The following is a 17,110-nucleotide window of genomic DNA, read 5'->3' as shown; positions in this document are numbered from 1 at the left end:
ACATATCAGCACGGAGTTTTTCTCGGATGATTGAAATATCACCATTAGCCAGTTGCAAGGGAGAGCATCTGCATACTTTGTATATATAATAAGAATGGAAGTTCCATTCCTACTTTCCTAGAATGCGATTTTATAAAAAATGAGTGCTAATAAATCTACTCTAGTCTTATCTTCTCACCCGCTATTTTAATAATTTTTTAATGTCAATTTTACTCTTTTGTAAAATGACATATAAGGACCAAAATAAAAAATTACTTGCTTCCGTTGCTTGATCTGCAAGTACACCCAAAATAATAATTCATGGACTCACACAAAAAGCTACCTTCTTGTTCGAATTTTAACATTTTACGTTGCTTTTGAGTGTCTCGATTATGCCCTAAAAATTTTCAAAAATGTTGACAACACAGTTACTACTGTTTGGAGCCAGATGATCAGAGGCCACGCTTGGAGCGAAACTCCGCGGAAGTCTGTTGAATTGTATAAACGGCTGGTGGGTTTGGAGGCAGAGGCTAATGGGTTTTCATATTCGTATGTTCTTTTGGTGCTTGTGCGAGGTCAGGGTTGGTGATAGAAGGGGAACAGGTGCACAAGAGGGTTCTGGTAAGTGGGTTTGGGGGTGGTGTCGAGTATGCACGCCTGGTGTTTGATGGTATGCGTGAGAGGAGTGTTGCAAGTTGGAATTCGCTGCTTGCGGGCTATGTATGGTGTCGGGATGTTGATGGGGCGCAGAGGATTTTTAACGAGATATCGAAGTGGAATGTTGTTTCGTGGACCACCATGATTGTGGGGTGTGTTCAGAATGGGAGGTATAAGCAAGCTTTGTCTTTGTTTGGTTAGATGAGGAGGCCTGGTGTGGAATTGGATAAGGTGGCGCTAATGGCGCCATCATCAGCTTGTGCCAAAAAGGGGACTTGAATTTGTGAAGGTGGATTCACTGGTACAATGAAGAGCGACTGTAGATGAAGTCACAGCCGCTATTGGTGGCTCTGTATAATGCGGTCAGACACATTTACGCCAATTGTTAATTAGAGGTTGTTTTAGAAAAATAGTGGGTAGGGAAATAACATTTTAATTTTTTAACTTTTTATGATGAGTGGAATTATAATGTGAGTGAAGAAATAAAACAATGGAGAGGGTATAGTAGCACTCCAAAAAATTACTGTTAGTTGGAGTACTCTAAAATTTGTACACTTTTTGAAATTTAGAGATCTACTGAGCATGTTCAAAATTTGAAGTAGTACTTTTGCATACTCCAAACTGTGACCTATAGTTCCTTTAATATTTTTCATCCATTTGAATTGATACAAAATAACATACTGAATCCATCATCAATCCCACTACTATGTTTATGTCAATATTCTTCCACTTTCTTACATTGAAATTAACTTTGCTAACACTGGTAAGCTTCCCTTTCAAAAAAAATTTCTCTTCAGTAAATACGATTTATCAAATGCTTAATTTTGGTTTGGAGTTGCATTTTTCTCATGGTAAAAATTGGTGTGTCCCATCCAGAACAATTAGTGGGCATTTTGAGGTTTGTTCCAGTAAAGGGTTTAAGGTTTTTTACAATGTCATATCGTGTTAGGATTTTTGAAAGTTGGTTTATTTTGAAATTAACAATTTTATCCATCATTCACTTGGTAAAGGACACTTTGAAATCAATTTTTTCCGCAGCTGAGACAATTGAATAGTTGATAAGAAAGCGACATTTTCATTCTATTTGTAAGAATTTGCCAAAAGTATTTTTTAACAACTATGATATAGTTTGATTTCAATTCATAATTACTTATTTTGTTAAATTTAACCTCGAATCTGTGGATGCAAATTTCTTCCTCCTTGATATTGGACAATTTTGCACCTACAAAACAATTAACACCTTAGGTTAAGGCAAAGAGCCTCACGCGCCCACGATGAATGAGGGGGGCTTTGGCCAAAGAACCTCCGATGCCAAAGTTAGAATTTAGAGAGAAAAAGTGTTTAGAGAATTTTGGGATTTTTGCCAAAGTGTTGGAATTTTTCTTTTTGGTGAGAATGAGAGTATATTTATAGGGATAGGAGGTGGCTAGGGTTTTTTGGATTTAATTTAGGTTTAATTAGGAGTTACCAAATAATTAAAAAGGGAAAATGGTGGAAAAGGTAGAGAATATGATAGGCTCTTTTTGGATGGGAATGGCCGGCCCTTGGTGGGATTTTTGGGGTATAATGGGTGATTAATTTGGTGATTAATGAATTAATTAGGAATTAATGAATTAATTAGCCAATTAATCTCTATTTTTATGGGATAATTTATAGGTTATGAAGTAATTACCTATAATGAGGATGGATGAGATAAATTGGAATTGGTTACCTTTTTTGGAGCATTTTTGTCTTGGTTGATGATGATTGTCCGCCGCTCGCGCGTAGGAATCTCGGTATGCCTCAAGGGAATTTTTGTCCTCTTTTACCAAAAAATTCACGTGTCGCCTTGTGATTATTTTTGGCTCCACAGAATCTGTTAGCAAATCTTTATACTTTATGTGCAGATACATATATAATCTTGTATGTATAATTTTTATAATGTTGTTAAACATTTTTACTTTCATCTTTTTGTTCGTAGAGGGTGAAAACCGCGCTGTTCACCGATGCAAAACAAGGGACATCTTCTACTTCATATGGGAAGTAGAGATTAGTTCGATTGTACTTGTTTTTCTAATTTGGTTAATTCGAAATTTGTTAGCTTTCTTCTAATTTAGTTGCTTGCAATGTTTGCACATGTAGTCGTTTTCTAACTTAGTTCATCAAAATATGTCATACAATTTCCAATCCCGCAATAACGCGTGAATCACATTTCCCGCAGCAATGCGCGGGCTACACTTTCTAGTTATCTATTCTAAAATTGAGGAAGGATTTACTATTCATTTAGCTACAATAAATTTTTGCCCCTTGATTTCACCTTATTTACAAGAAACCCATCAGATTTGGGCTTGATTTCACCTTAGAAGGGTAATTACTGTATCTTTAATAATTCCTGACTACTACATTCATTATTTAAATGTTAGGGTGAAACCTTAATCATTCATGGCAGGGGTACAAATACAGAGTGTAATATATGGACGGTGGACCTGGCTTCTCTGCCCTCTCACTTCCCATAAACTCTCATCCCTTCTTATTTGTGCGGTCACGGTCAAGCCACGTCAATATTTTATATTACTATTGCTTTTTGTTTTATTATATCTATAAAAAATCAATATAAAATGTTGACGTGACTTGACCGTGACAGCATAAAATAGAAGGGGATAAGAGTGTATGGGAAATGAGAGGGTAGAGAAGTCGGCTCTGTAATATATACCCACTATCTCATTGTGGAAAAATTCACAAAGAACATAAGAGCATCTGTATCTTCCTTTACATCTCATTGTTTAATATTTTCTTGTTATGTTGACCTAAAACATATCACATCACATACTATTTTGTTAGTTTAATCCATTAGACACATGGGTAGGCTGATCACATTCACCTAAAACCCTCTTTAATCCGTACACCCACTACATCATTTTGAGTATTATTGTATTATTGCAATGACAATTTAGAAGAATAAGCATTACTAGATGTACACCCACTGCAAGAATAAGCATTTCTGATCAAAATCAAATTATTATTTTTGATAAACACATTTAGAATTTGATCTGGGTTTTGCCTGGATTCCAGGGTAAAAACCTTGAAACTTAAAGGTTGGTTTGATCTAGGTTGGTTTGATCTGGGTTTTCCAAGTAAGTTCTGTAGAATTATCAGAGAGACGGGCAATACGGCCCACTTCCAATAACACTGATATTGTCCCCCAACTTGGTAATTACCACCTGCACAATCCGTCAGGTGTGAGGTTTTATCACAAAATGTCTCGATGTTAGTTAGAGTGGGGTTAGGATATTTAAACTATTACTTATCTTTTACTACGGCCGATGTGGGATTCAACCTGCCTCATCACGTGAGACTCAATTAGTGGGCCACACGTGGAAGATCCACACATCGGCAACCACGTGGAGCTAATATGACTCACCCTACAAGCGGGGCCAAGGGACCCACCATATCGCGCGGGGCCAGGAGACCCACCCATCACGTGATAGTACAGTACGAGTCTGTTCCTTGGCTCTGATACAATGTAGAATTATCAGATAGACAGGCCATACGACCCACTTCCAACAACATCGATATTGTCGCCAACTTGGTAATTACCACCTGCATAATCCGTCAAATGTAGGGTTTTATCACAAAAGGCATCGGTGTTAGTTAGAGTGAGGTTAAGATATTTAAACTATTACTTATACGGCGGATGTGGATTCAACAAGTTCTGCGTGAAAGTGTTGGCTGCTGCTGCTCTACTCCCTCAACGCTCATTTTTTACATATCGCATCGTCGATCCGATCCCTGCTCCAATCCGCCAAACCGGTTCGTCCCCCCTCCCAAATCCCTAATTCGTATTGTTTATTTCTGTCCAAATTTTGATCTGATTTTTTTTCTCCATATTTCCAGTAAATCATTTGTTATTCCTCCTGATCTCTCTCAGTGCTTTCACTGAAATTTTCAGTTCTTAGATCATATTTTGTTTCTGATTTTTGTTTGTGTTCAGTGTGATTTTGTGTGAAAGAATAAAAGATGTTGGGAATTTTAAGGCAAAAAGTGGGAGCTGGAAGCTCATCAGCTATGGTACACCCTCTACTTCTGCAATTTATGAACTTTCAGATTTACTGCCTAATCTTTGTGTTGGTTCAGATTTTCGGGCAGAGGATTCGCCCCGCCACGTCGGCAATGAGGGGTTTCGCATCTTCGGCGAAAGAGGTAATCTAATGCCTACCATCATCTAATCTTTGGCATTTATAATCCATGCGATTGCTTAACAAAAAAATTTATGTTTTTTGCTTTTTCAGAAGATTAATTTTTGTGTAAAATATAAATCTTATAAACATTCTACCCATTGTTTAGTTTAACGAATTTTGTAGTGTTAGTTCTGCACCATTCCAATTTGCCTTTGATTGGATACATAATATCCTTGTTTAGCTAATTTGCAAATTTCCTCATATTCCTAAGTTAGCATTTTTAGTAAAAAATTTTAGATTTTACAAATTTTTCCAGTTCAGGATGATAAAAATTTAGGGCTTTGATTTGTTGATGTGATTTTCACGTACTCTGAATTCAAATAGAAATGCAAGGATATATTAGATGTGTGAGTAAATTTCCAGTCTTCATATATTTGTTTAACCCTTAACGATATGTGAATTATTGATTGATAATTTGATAATATGTATGCTATTATTGATTAAGAAAAATTAGTTCGTTAATTTGTTGGGCTTGGTTGTTTTGGCATGTTGATGTTATAAAGCTCCTCTTTATAGTTAGGTTGAAGATCATGTGAATAGATTTTTTTTTGGTTGGTTTAGATCGGGCGATTCCGGAGGCCTTGCCATCGAGGTTAGTCTGAAGCGATTCCTATCTTGTTGACTTATTGCATGTCAAAATCTGCTTCTAATTTGTGATTTAATATAATTGGGCTTTAGAAAAAAATTCATGATTTTGTCTAATCCAATTGAGTGATTAGAAAAAATTTCATCAAATTTATGGGTTCCTGGGGGTTCTGAATCTTGATGTTGAGAGAACTTGGTTGCTTTAATTGCTAATGAAATTAGCTTCTAAACGTTCATAATTTGCTTTTTTATTTTTGTTCTATATTTTCTTTGAGTTCAGATATATTTGTTTTTTTTTTATGATATATTGCCGATGCCAAAATATCATATTTACAAGGACAAAGATAACAAGGTTCTAAATCAAATTTTTATCCTGGTTCTACTGCTGGGTTCACTATCAATAAAAGGCACATGAAATATGGTATTGATTTTAGAGCCTTTGATTTCTCAGATTGTCTTCATACATCGAATGTCATTTGAATTTAGTTGTAGTTAATTTGTCAAAGTTTGTTATTGTTTTTAGCTTTTTCAAATGGCAGCCTTGGTATTTGCCCAGTATTTTTTGTGAATTCCAAACTTTGCTTATAATTGTAGGTACGTAAAAGCTGCCAATTTGATTTGTTCCCCAGATGATAATGGCATACCTATATAATGGTTGTTCTTTTGCTTTGATGTAGAAGTAAGAAAATTGTTTTGCCTCTTATGTATCCTGCTTCTTTCTGTCCGTGTGTTCTTTGTTCAAAGGTTGGTTGGTTGTTAAACTTGCTGCTGTAGAAGAGTTAATTTCTGGTAGGCAGATGATTATAGTGTTGTTCCTATTATGCATAAGGTCGTGGTAATAATATTGTGAGATTTTGGGTGCGTTTGTTTCACTTCTTAAGTGAGATTGGACTGGCTAGGATTATTGTCCCATGTTTGGTAAGCTTGGGGACTAACTTAAATGAGACTAGCCCGGACTCGTGTGGACTATCTCCCTCGCTAGGTCGTCTTAGTGAAGCTCCCCGAAAACCACGGGACTGCTAAGACTTGCTTCGTCTCCTTTGCGCCGCTTGGCGTCCTCCCTCTGCGAAGACCTTACTTTGTCTACGTTGCGTCTTCTCTCCAACGAGATCACAACACCACACCAAGACCATTCCCTCGTTTCAAATCCGAGAGAACTACAACAATATTCTCAGCGACTCGACCATATTGCACCCCTTGCCGTCTGCAACTCCAATCCCTGCCCATGCCCATACCCAGCCCCACCCACCCGTGCCGTCTGCAACTTCAATCCTCACCCATGGAAGAACAAGTGAAGTTGGACAATAAAAGAGGCAAAGGGAAGAGAGAGAGGGATTTGAACGGAAAAACAAAAGGAAGAGAGAGAGGAAGCTGAACAGGAAAGCTCACCATGGCTGCAATTAAATTGGTGATGCTAAGCTTGAGAGGGAGGGGTTGGGGTTTTTTGGGGGAAGACAATAGTACTGAGAAAAAGAGGGAGAAAAGGCAGAAAAAAGGGAGAGGGTTGGGAGTTATGGGCGAAGATAAAAATGAATCAGGGAAGAAGATGATTCTAGCCAAATGATAAAATAATAATAAAAAAATTAGTAGATTAGATTAAATCAATGATAAAATATTGTATATATAGATTTAATAATATAATATTAGAGTTCTGCTTCTTAATCCGGCACTGCATCAAACGCTTCACTAAGTCAATCCATCTTAATCTAGTCTAAGCCAGTCCAGCTTAGTCCCTGAAGCTAGTCCAGTCCGAGATAGTCCGGTACAACAAACACACCCTTTATGTCTGCTTAAATCCAGTAGTGGTTTTGATAATCAGAAAGTAATCTCTCAACTTCTTTGTAATTATAGTTGCTTTGATACTGTCATAGGGACTTTTATCAACTAGGTAATGAGGCAGTGAATTGGGTTTGAGAATTTTGATATTATGAGAGAGGTCGGGAGTATATGGGCAAAGAGGGAGGTTGGTGATTTGCAGAAATGGAGGGCGAGAGAAAAACTGGAGAAAAGGGGTAGTACATTATGTTTTGATTTTATAATTTTGGGGGGTTTTGTGTTTAAACTTTTTTAGTATTTTTTTTTAGATATAGCCTACAAATGTTGACCCAAAGGTTGGACATAATCATTACTTCCTATTACAATTATTAAAGTTAATTATCTTTTATATAGAAAGCCGGGGACAAGGATTGTCTGCCCTTCACTCCCATTGCTCTCCTCGTGCCCTCCTGTTTTGTGTGGTCACGGTTAAGCCATGTCAACATTTTATATTATTTTTTTTATAGATATAATAAGATAAAAATAAATAGTAATATAAAATGTTAACATGATCACACAAACAGGAAGACAAGAAATAGGCACCGGAAAGAAAGGCATGAAGAAGGCACCGGAAATGAAGGGTAAATAATCCTTGTCTGAAAGCCGGGGGCGGTTTTGGTGTCACCGGCTTCGACAAAAATAATTGGACGCAAATGGCTGTCGGCCAAAAAAAATTCAAAGCGGCAAAAAGAATGCATAAAATTATCCAAGGGTAATTTTGTCATAAAGCTATTTTTAAAGAACAAAGTCGCTGGAAGGTTTCAGTTGCCATCCTCTTTTCTGCTTCTTTCTTTCCGTCTCTCTCTGCCCCAGTTTCTTTATCTCCCAAACCCTAATTTTTCTGTCTTTCTGATCTCATGTCTCTACTCGTGCCGATCAGTCGAACACCGTCCAGGAATGCGTCTCCGAATTCATTAGCTTCGTCACCAGCGAGTAATTTTCACCTCTCTCTCTATCTCTCTTTCTCTGTCTACTGTTAGTCAAATTTGTTTGGATCTTTTCATCGGGGGTTACAAACGGCAACGCTCTCTTGCTGAAAAATAGCGAATTTGGTCTCGGTTTGAAGAAAATTTGAAGCCCATAAAAGATTGCATCTCCTGCTGTCGATTTGATTTGGGTAATTGTCTGCTTTGAATGTTATGTGCTTGGGAGTGTAAATTTGGATTTTAAATGGGTTTTTTGTTCAAATTTTTTGGTTTTGATTTTGAGAATTTTGTTTTTTAGCTTCGGATTCTAGGTGATGATGGTTAATTTGGTTTTGTTTTCGATTTCAGGAGATTGGGTTTTTCGAGTTTGTGACTTTTCTTTGAAGCCTGCGAAGACCTGTGTGTTTAAGGTCAGTGATTTTGAAATTCCATGGTTTTGATTCTACTTGCAGCCTGAGGTGTGATTTTAGATCTGAAATTTCCAAGCTTTTTTATTAATCTTAACCCAGATTAGTTAACTATAATTAAATTTTTTTTTTTCCGATTATGTAACTGAAGTAGCTAAAGTTAAGAAAGAACAATTGTGGCTTAAAGTCTTTATATTTGAAAGTTGAATCTCAGCCTTTGAGAGGCTTTTTGAACGTGCGCTCACGTATGCAGGGGATAATCAGTATTTTTTTGCTTGTTGGTTCTTAATTTTTGTATTTCGTTTTGGATTTGTTAATATATCATTTTGTGCATCTCAGTCTGTGAATCGATGTTTTAGATTGGATTTTTGTGGTTTTGAATTTGTGGGTTTTTTTTGGCTGCCTGAGAAGAGTTATCCAATGGTTTGATTGAACATTTTTCCTCTTTCTGTAGCAATTTTGCTGTCGTTGTGGCCCTTTGTGAGACTTTGATTTGTCTTTTGTTTTTTGCTTTGTACAACTTTTGTAAAAGTGAAGTGTTCGTTTTCAATTTTGAGATTGAATTCAAGCAGATTTCCAAGTTTTTTGATTAATCTTAAATCATATTAGCTAATTATAGTTAAATTAATTTTATTTATTTATGTTATGTTGCTGAAATAGCTAAAGTTGAGAAAGAACAGTTGGAGCTTAGAGTCTTGCACTTGGGAGTGTAAATTTGGATTTATAAATGGGTTTTTTTGTTTAAATTTTTGGGTTGTAATTTTGGGGATTTTGTTTGTGGCTTCGAATTATGGGTGATGAATGGTTAATTTGGTTTTGTTTTTGGTTTCAGGAGATCCGGTTTTTCGGGTTTCTGATGTTTCTTTGCAGCCTATGAAGGCCTCTGTATTTAAGGTCAGCATTTTTAAAATTCTACGCTTTTTATTAGATTTGCAGCCTGACATGTAATTTTAAAGCTGAAATTTCCAAGCTTTTCGATTAATCTTAAATCAGATTAGTTAATTATATAAATTAATTTTTTTTTCTTTCTATTATGTAGCTGAAATAGCTAAAGTTGGGAATGTTGGATCTATTGCCTTAGGGAAGAAATTTTAAACCTACAAAAGCTTGGTTTTCAGGAAATCGCCAATCTTGCAGAAACTTTGGGTTTCCTGGCGAGTTCTCCGACTTATTTGTTTCGGGTTTGAGTTCTCTTTTCTTTGTTCACATTTTTGTTGACTTTAATTTAAAAAATCGAGGTTTTTTTTGTTCAATGATTTTGTCCATCTTATTAGCTTTCTCACCAGAGATCTCCGCCATCACTGCTACACCAAACTCGCCGATGGCGTCCCACTCTCTCAAACCAGGTACGACTTCTTTCACTTTCTTTTGTTTCCGGGAAAATTTAGGGCTCGAAAGTGTGTAGAATTTTAGAAGTAAAAAAAAGTCTCAATCTTTGTGTCGTCCTGTACAACCATCTTATTCTACCATTGTAGCATAAAGTTGCACATATTATTTGGTTTGTAGATAGAATTATTTGTGTTTTTTAGTAGTATGGGAAATTGTAGTCAACATATCATTTTCTGCAAGACTGAAGATTAGTCTGTAATGGATATACAGATCTTTGAGAGGACACACATCATTTGGCCGATTGCATAGGATTGCTACATCTGAACACTGTACAGGTATAATTTCTTTTTATATTACCTTGAATTAAAGAAAAATGGTACTTATCTTCGTTAATTCGAGAAGATAAGAACTGTTTGTCGTCAATTCAAGGTGACATTAGCTTCTCCTCAACTAATGTCTGCCCTGTTCCTTTTACTTTTATGTCTACCTTTTTTGTTAACAAATCGTTTGGCCTCCCATTTTTTACCACACTTATAGATTATAGTAAAATCAAGCTTAAATGAGATAGTTTTAGGAGGAATTTAGGTTTATTTGTGGCTGTGAAGTTTAATATTTAGTTAATTACATTTACAGGTGATGAGATAGTTTTTGCCTATTCTTCCACTTGGTTTTTGAACTGCACAGAATTATAGTTTTATAAAATTGACGGTCAGCCCGTGCATTAAATGGACTGTTTATTATCTTTGAGTTAATTAGATTCAAGCAATTGAGGCTGACTAACTTTTTGATCATCAATTGTTGATGTGCTACTTATCTAATTGGGTACGTTGTATATATGCATGACCTGATGGTATTCCTTTAAATTACTTATATGCAAAAATTGTTTTCTGTGATGGTTCTAAATGATTTGTTAGATGCTATTTTGGCTTCAGTTGTTTTTCTTTTTCTTCCACTGATCATTTCCTATGTGGTTGATTTATAGGCCTCTTGAATTTTGAATTGTGATTGAAAATTGGAGTCCACACATGGAGTATAGGTAAAACCACTACTTATTTTTCTTATTACTTTTCCTTTAAATGTCTTTTTGAGTCTGAGATTGAGTCTCTATAGATTGTAAATTTCCGACACATGCATACTTCAGTGCATACAAGAAAGCCAATGTTTTTCTTTTAGGTATAAAGAACCAAATACGTTATAATATATATATATATATATATATTTCTTCAATGAATGCTTTGCTGTTATATATATATATATATATATATTTCTTCAATGAATGCTTTGCTGTTTTTACTTTTAATTGTTTAGTTTAATGGTTGTTTGGATCCTTAAAAATATTCTTCGTTCAAATGTCTTTTTGAATGGATAATTAAATCGATATAGATTCTGTTACCTTTTGCTTTATCAGATTTGTGATCTTCTTACTGGCTTCAGTTCTTTTTTTTTTTTTTGGTTTGTTCTGTATATTTACATGGGTTTTGTCTGTTCATTTCTTTTTTTCTGGATATCGTTTAGATTGATACTGTGAATGTGTCGTTTGGTTATGTTTTTTAATTCAGGAGGTGCGGCTTTTGGTATTTTTGGCCTTTTTTGTCTACTGTTGTAACATTTTTGTAATAGAGGTGAGTAATTTACATATTTTTTCAGGCCTTTCTCTAACAAAGTAATAATTTTTTATGAAAGTTGTGAGACTTCACTTCTATATTATCTCATGCATAAATGTGTTTGATGTTATTTTATGAATATGTTAAATGGGTTAAGATGCATATCGTTGTTTACAGAGTTTAAAAAATAGTTAGCTGCTATTTTTTGTGTTTTGGGGATTTTATCAGATTTGAAAAAAGACGGAGACGAAATTAATTTTGAACAATCTGTGTGTGGGGAATGCAACATATCGGATTTAGGTTATACTGTGCATAGTTTTATTGTCTGTTGTTATCTGCGCTATACCATTTCTATGCAGGCTGTTATTCATGAGCTTTTATAAGCACTTTCCATATTTTAAACTGTATGTTTTGGGTTCTTTTCCATTAGGTCATTAGCTATTGAATGATGGAGAAACGAGGACCATGCCACTGATTTTGGGTTCTTTTTATAATTTTCTGATTTTGGGGTTTTGCAGGGAGTGCTGATGTACTGATTTTATGGGATTTTTTTTGTCCTTGCAGGATTTTGGGTCTTTGAAATGGTTATGTGTTGTTTTTAACTTTTTGGTTCTCGCGTGTTCCGTTCTTCATTGCTTCGTGATTCTCATTTTTCAGTATTGGGTAATGGAAATTTGTAAAAATAGTCGTAGTTTTTTTAGAAAGTTGGCATTTTTACTTATATTTTCTGTTTAATCCAATTGTAAGACTGGAAAATAATTGAAATGATGGTTTTTTTAAAACTCTTAATTTTTTTTTCTTTCTGGGATTTAAAAGCATCTTTTCCCGATTGGTTACAAGGGTTATGTTCTCTATAATTGCTTCACCTAAGTTTGATTAGTTTTAAGTTTTGTCGTTCTAAGTTTTGTCTTCTATGCTGTAATGAGATATTTCTGTTGGCCTCTCAGATTTCGGCATGGGAAAGTTCACTTATTTGTCTAATTAGATTGCGTATGCCTTAAGTTCTTTATTTAATTGTTCTGTTTGGGTTCGGTGTGATGATTTAAATTTTATATGTTTGGAATTATTCACTTAACACCAATTTGTTACATTCAGGTCTCCACCCCACACTTCACAAGTTCAAATCCCATAGAAGACGGTTCTGCAGATTGTGTTTGCAATTAGATCAGAGATCAACCGCTCTTTCGTTATCATTTAAATTATATAAGTCGCGCGTAGAACGCCTTAATTACAAAAGGGCATTCCGCACGTGCGTGAGCACGTGCAGGGAGGCTAGTATTAACTAAAGTTGATTTGAATGTGATGATGATGACAACCACTAACAACAAAACAACAATCTCCTTAATCTAGGAGAAAGAACCGAAAGGTGAGGAAGAAAAGAAAGGAAAGGAGGAAAGAGAGCTTTGCACATGCAAATGTCAGTGTACATGTAAAGCAGAAGTTTCTCTTTCGTGTTGTTGTTTATCTTTGTCTAGCTCTAGTATTTTGAGGGTCTATGAGAATACAATAAACTGTGACTCGGGTTTCATAGCTTTCTTGCTATATGATATCATATAAGTAAATGCTAGAATGCTAAGTTTTAACCAAGACCATACTTACAAGCAAAATACAAATACAAAAGTCCATTTTAAAATGAAGGTTGTGATTTATCGAAAGATGTTCCGTAAACATAGAAATTTTGGATATGCAGGCATATGTATTTTAGCATTATGTGATGAATAGGTTTATCTTTTCTTAAATTATTTTTCTTTGGGTATTGCATGTCATGATCACCACAGTGATGTTTGATGTTCTTCTTCAGGTGCTTCTTGGGGACGTTGGAGCTGGGAAATCAAGTCTGGTGTTGCGCTTTGTAAAAGAACAATTCGTTGAATTTCAGGTTTGTTCTATATCTTTCAAAGGACGCATTTTCTTTTTTATCCATACCTTTACTTTTATAGTATGTTATCACAAGAATCAATTGCCACCCATAGTTGGTGGTATTATCTTTACAACACATTCAAAGCAGTGAATAAAATCGCACTTGCTATTTGTTCTGTCAATAGGACTACTAGAGTAGAACTATAAAAATATTTGGTGAAAGCAATGAAGAAATCATTATGATTAATCTGCAAAGAAGCTTTAATAAGTTACAAGATAGTAGCAATGTAAATTGAACTACTTATTTTATGGATCAATTCACCTATCTCTTGTTTTTTCTTTCATTTGGAGATAATTGTGTAAATATGTGGTTTTGTGAGCGTTACTCATGTGAAACGTGTGTTGTCTGAATTGCTACATTTAAGAATGTGATTGTATTTCTGTAACATTTTCAGTTAATTTTTTTATGAATATTATCCATAGTTTGAAAACCCGCAGCAAAGTGCGAGCATTCCTGCTAGTGATATCCATTCTGAAAGCATGCCGAAACAAGGTCGTTTGACCGCAATTCACAAGAATTGCTCCGCAGCGGCCCGAGCAGTTCAAATTCAAACAACCCCAATTAGGCTTTCACAACATCAATTACCCATGCGTTGATCTGTACTTCCACTGCGCCAAGGACGCCATGTTGATCGTGGAATTCCACAAAACTCTGATGAACCAAGTGTTTCCCTTGGTTGGTCGCACAATCCTCTAACCACCCATAAACTCATCTGCAACTTCATAGACAGAAGCGACGATGGTGGAAAATGCAACCAAGACGAAGCGTTCTTCACAGCAGCGGTTTGGCTCTACCAGAACCACCCCAAAACCCTTGCCTACAATCTTGTGCCAATTTCCGGCTCCTTTGGACATATCCTAGACCTTGCATTCTCTTGCATGTTTTACGGGGTGAAGCTCACTTGAAATTTACTGGGAGGATGAGGGAGGAGGTGGATTCAAACAGAATGGTGAAGGTCAAGGAAAAGGACGTCAACTTAAAGGCAAGCGAATTGTTGTTAAGGAGGAAGGCGATCCACACGGCCAACAAGGCGGCTCAGAGATACGAACGTGACGCTGATTATCGCTTATTGCACGACTGTGTTTCAGATATTTTTGCCCTGTGCCTTAAGTTTGATATTGAAAAATTTCATCATCACAAGGACCATGACCATCATGATGATTACTGCTTGGAGATTACCCAAGCGGCTACCTTTTTGCCTACCATCGTTGATCATCATATGCTGTTCGAAAACATTGCAAGGAAGGTTTTCCCGTCAGAATCATGCCTCTGAGAAGGGGATGATAGTCTTTGTTGTATTGACCGACGGAGGAAGGAGGTTTTGTCGCCCTTGAGAAAAACTATGGCATCAGAGGGCTGGGAACTAGCCAACCGGTGGGGTGATAGAGCGGAGTACAAGCGAGAGCAACTGGCTGCAGCCAATGAGGTTGATCCTGGCGATGCAGCGCTGCTTCCGCATGACATATTAAGCTATATCAAGTAACTTGAGCTCGAGCATGAGGCTGATGTTAAGTGGAAGAAAGTGATGGAGGTCTACTTAAAGCAGGGGAAGTAGAAGAATTGGTTGGCTGTGTGATATCGACAACACCTTGTCGGCGAGTTTGTCTTTGGGGCTTTTGTTGCTTCAATTGAGTGACGAGCCATGGAAGGGAAATGTGGTCACCTCAAGCAAAAACCCTCAGCTGCATTCGATACAAGGCGAAGATCTTAATTCGAGGGCCGAATATATGCAGACTTTGATCAAAAGCCAGGACTGGATAGTTGATTTCGGGAAGGTGTTCGATGTAATTCTAGAAGAGGTAGTGAATGCGAATTTGAAGCTAGATAAGATGGTCAAGAAGGTGCTTGCCTTGACCACATACAAACACTTCTTGACAGGTAGCAACTTCAGCTTCTGGGGGGAGATTAAGATGTCTCCCCTTGTTCTTCTAGTTTCTGCTACTACTTTCACTTCTCCAAAGCTCTCCTTCTTTCTTTGAGTTCTGATGAGACTAAGAAACAGGTATATATATAGGTGTATATATGCTGCTAATAAGTGTGTGTGTGTGTATATACATGTAATTAATACTTTCGTAGAGAGGAGCAAAGTGAGTGACAAGAACTAAAAAAGTGGGACTGGAAACGGTAGGCTTATAACGTTCAAATTCTAATGGTCACTTTCAATGGAGGTAATAGAAATGAATAAAATGTGGGGCTGAACTTGTTGCCTCAAGTGATCTGGCACTGGTACTTCCAAATGTAAAGAAAAAAGGCACAAAGACAACTAGACGAGCACCATAGCCTTAAATGGGTTGATCTTGCTTTGGTGAGCATGAACTTCCTTACATTTTGGTTGTACTTGGCCCCACTGTTGAGACCACTCATGTGAGAAAGGCGACACTTGCATAGCAATTTGACCAAAGATTTTCTCAGGTGACACTGATCGACCAACAATTAATAATCATTCATGTAAAAGAGTTGGCTTATGCAAAAACCCTACCAAAGAGTCACATTAGGGTGACACCGTAATCAATCAACAATTGACAATAAGATTGCTTTTGTTTGTAAAAACCCAATTGTGGCTTTTGTTTGTAGGCATCTACTAAGATTGCTTATGTTTTATTATACATACTTGGCTATCAGATAAAAAAGGGTGGTGCTATTCAAACCTATTTTACCTCCACCCACTCTTCTTAATTTTCGGCCGTCGGATCGAATGAATTAAAAAAGATCAAAAGACAAAAATTACCAAAAAAATGTGTGAGAAATTAAAATGGGAGTGAATAGCATCAACTATAGAAAAAGAAACATCCATTTTTTTCCTTTTGATTAAAAGAGGAGATTTACACCGCAACTTATTAACACAAAATTGACATGAAAGTTTGACTCAAATATCTATAAAATTGTATCTTATTTTAGATATACAGCATCATAGCCAAAACTTTAGAGGCAGAAAAGACCCAAGGACAAGTACATGGGTGCACAAAAGGATAAAAGGCGTGCATTAATCATTTCCCATTATTTATCACCTTCTTTCTCTAATAATGCCAACAAGCAGTGATTGAGTGACGTTTACTAGAGAAGGCGCAAGGTCAACCACGGGGGTGTTAGCACCACTTGCATTGTTGCCTTCGGGCTGGTAGTTGAGGCGGTCATTACTATGCTTGGATACAGTTGATGGGGTATCATCCTTCATCAAAAAGCTACATGTTGACAATGTCGTTACATCCTTAAAATCATAATCTATCAAATAGCTCGGCTTCGACATGACAATGCCTATGTCAATATCTCTAAAGAGCATTGCCACCACTCGTGACATAGATGGCCTCATCATCGGTGATGCCTGCATGCATAGGAGAGTTGTTCTTATCAGTCTAGTCGCTTCAGTTTCGTCAAACTCTGTCAATCTCGAATCCACCAGCCCCAGAATTTGGTCGTTTTCATGTAGAGTCCATGTTTGAAAAACATTATGCCATGGTCCAAGGAAAGGGTGAATAAGTTTTTCACAACAATGCCAAAATAAAGCTAGGGGAATGCAATTCCTACCCATTCAAGAAGATAAATCTTTTCTGGATCTAAGTTATTGTCAGAGTTTGGTCTCTCGCTAAGGATCTACAAAGCAACGACTCCAAAACCAAACACATAAGCCTTATCTGTCAAATGTCCACGCATTGCATACTCGGGTGCCAAA

At 36.5% G+C, this 17,110-nt stretch overlaps 2 protein-coding genes and 1 pseudogene across 2 annotated transcripts in view; 2 read left to right on the top strand and 1 right to left on the bottom strand.

The window, feature by feature from the left end:
• Positions 1-4,321: 4,321 nt before the first annotated feature.
• On the top strand, positions 4,322-13,561 carry LOC126620838 (uncharacterized; annotated as a pseudogene).
• The window catches only part of LOC126622878 (uncharacterized), a 60,147-nt gene continuing 50,798 nt past the window's right edge, over positions 7,762-17,110 (top strand). Inside the window, exons 1-7 of the mRNA XM_050291569.1 lie at positions 7,762-7,834; positions 8,528-8,589; positions 8,741-8,831; positions 9,419-9,480; positions 9,685-9,767; positions 9,873-9,932; positions 10,186-10,250. Coding sequence (XP_050147526.1) covers positions 7,762-7,834; positions 8,528-8,589; positions 8,741-8,831; positions 9,419-9,480; positions 9,685-9,767; positions 9,873-9,932; positions 10,186-10,250 — 496 coding nt within the window. The remainder of the gene's footprint in view (positions 7,835-8,527; positions 8,590-8,740; positions 8,832-9,418; positions 9,481-9,684; positions 9,768-9,872; positions 9,933-10,185; positions 10,251-17,110) is intronic.
• On the bottom strand, positions 16,214-17,101 carry LOC126620824 (probable LRR receptor-like serine/threonine-protein kinase At1g56130). Its single transcript, XM_050289150.1, has 2 exons — positions 16,388-17,101; positions 16,214-16,314 (listed from the first exon to the last, which is right to left on the bottom strand). Exon 1 carries the CDS (start codon positions 16,967-16,969, stop codon positions 16,445-16,447), a length of 525 nt encoding a protein of 174 aa, XP_050145107.1. The 5' UTR covers positions 16,970-17,101; the 3' UTR covers positions 16,214-16,314; positions 16,388-16,444.

Source organism: Malus sylvestris, chromosome 5, assembly GCF_916048215.2.
Source record: "Malus sylvestris chromosome 5, drMalSylv7.2, whole genome shotgun sequence".
Classification (NCBI taxonomy): Eukaryota; Viridiplantae; Streptophyta; class Magnoliopsida; order Rosales; family Rosaceae; genus Malus; species Malus sylvestris.
This window is presented reverse-complemented; position numbering and strand designations above follow the sequence as displayed.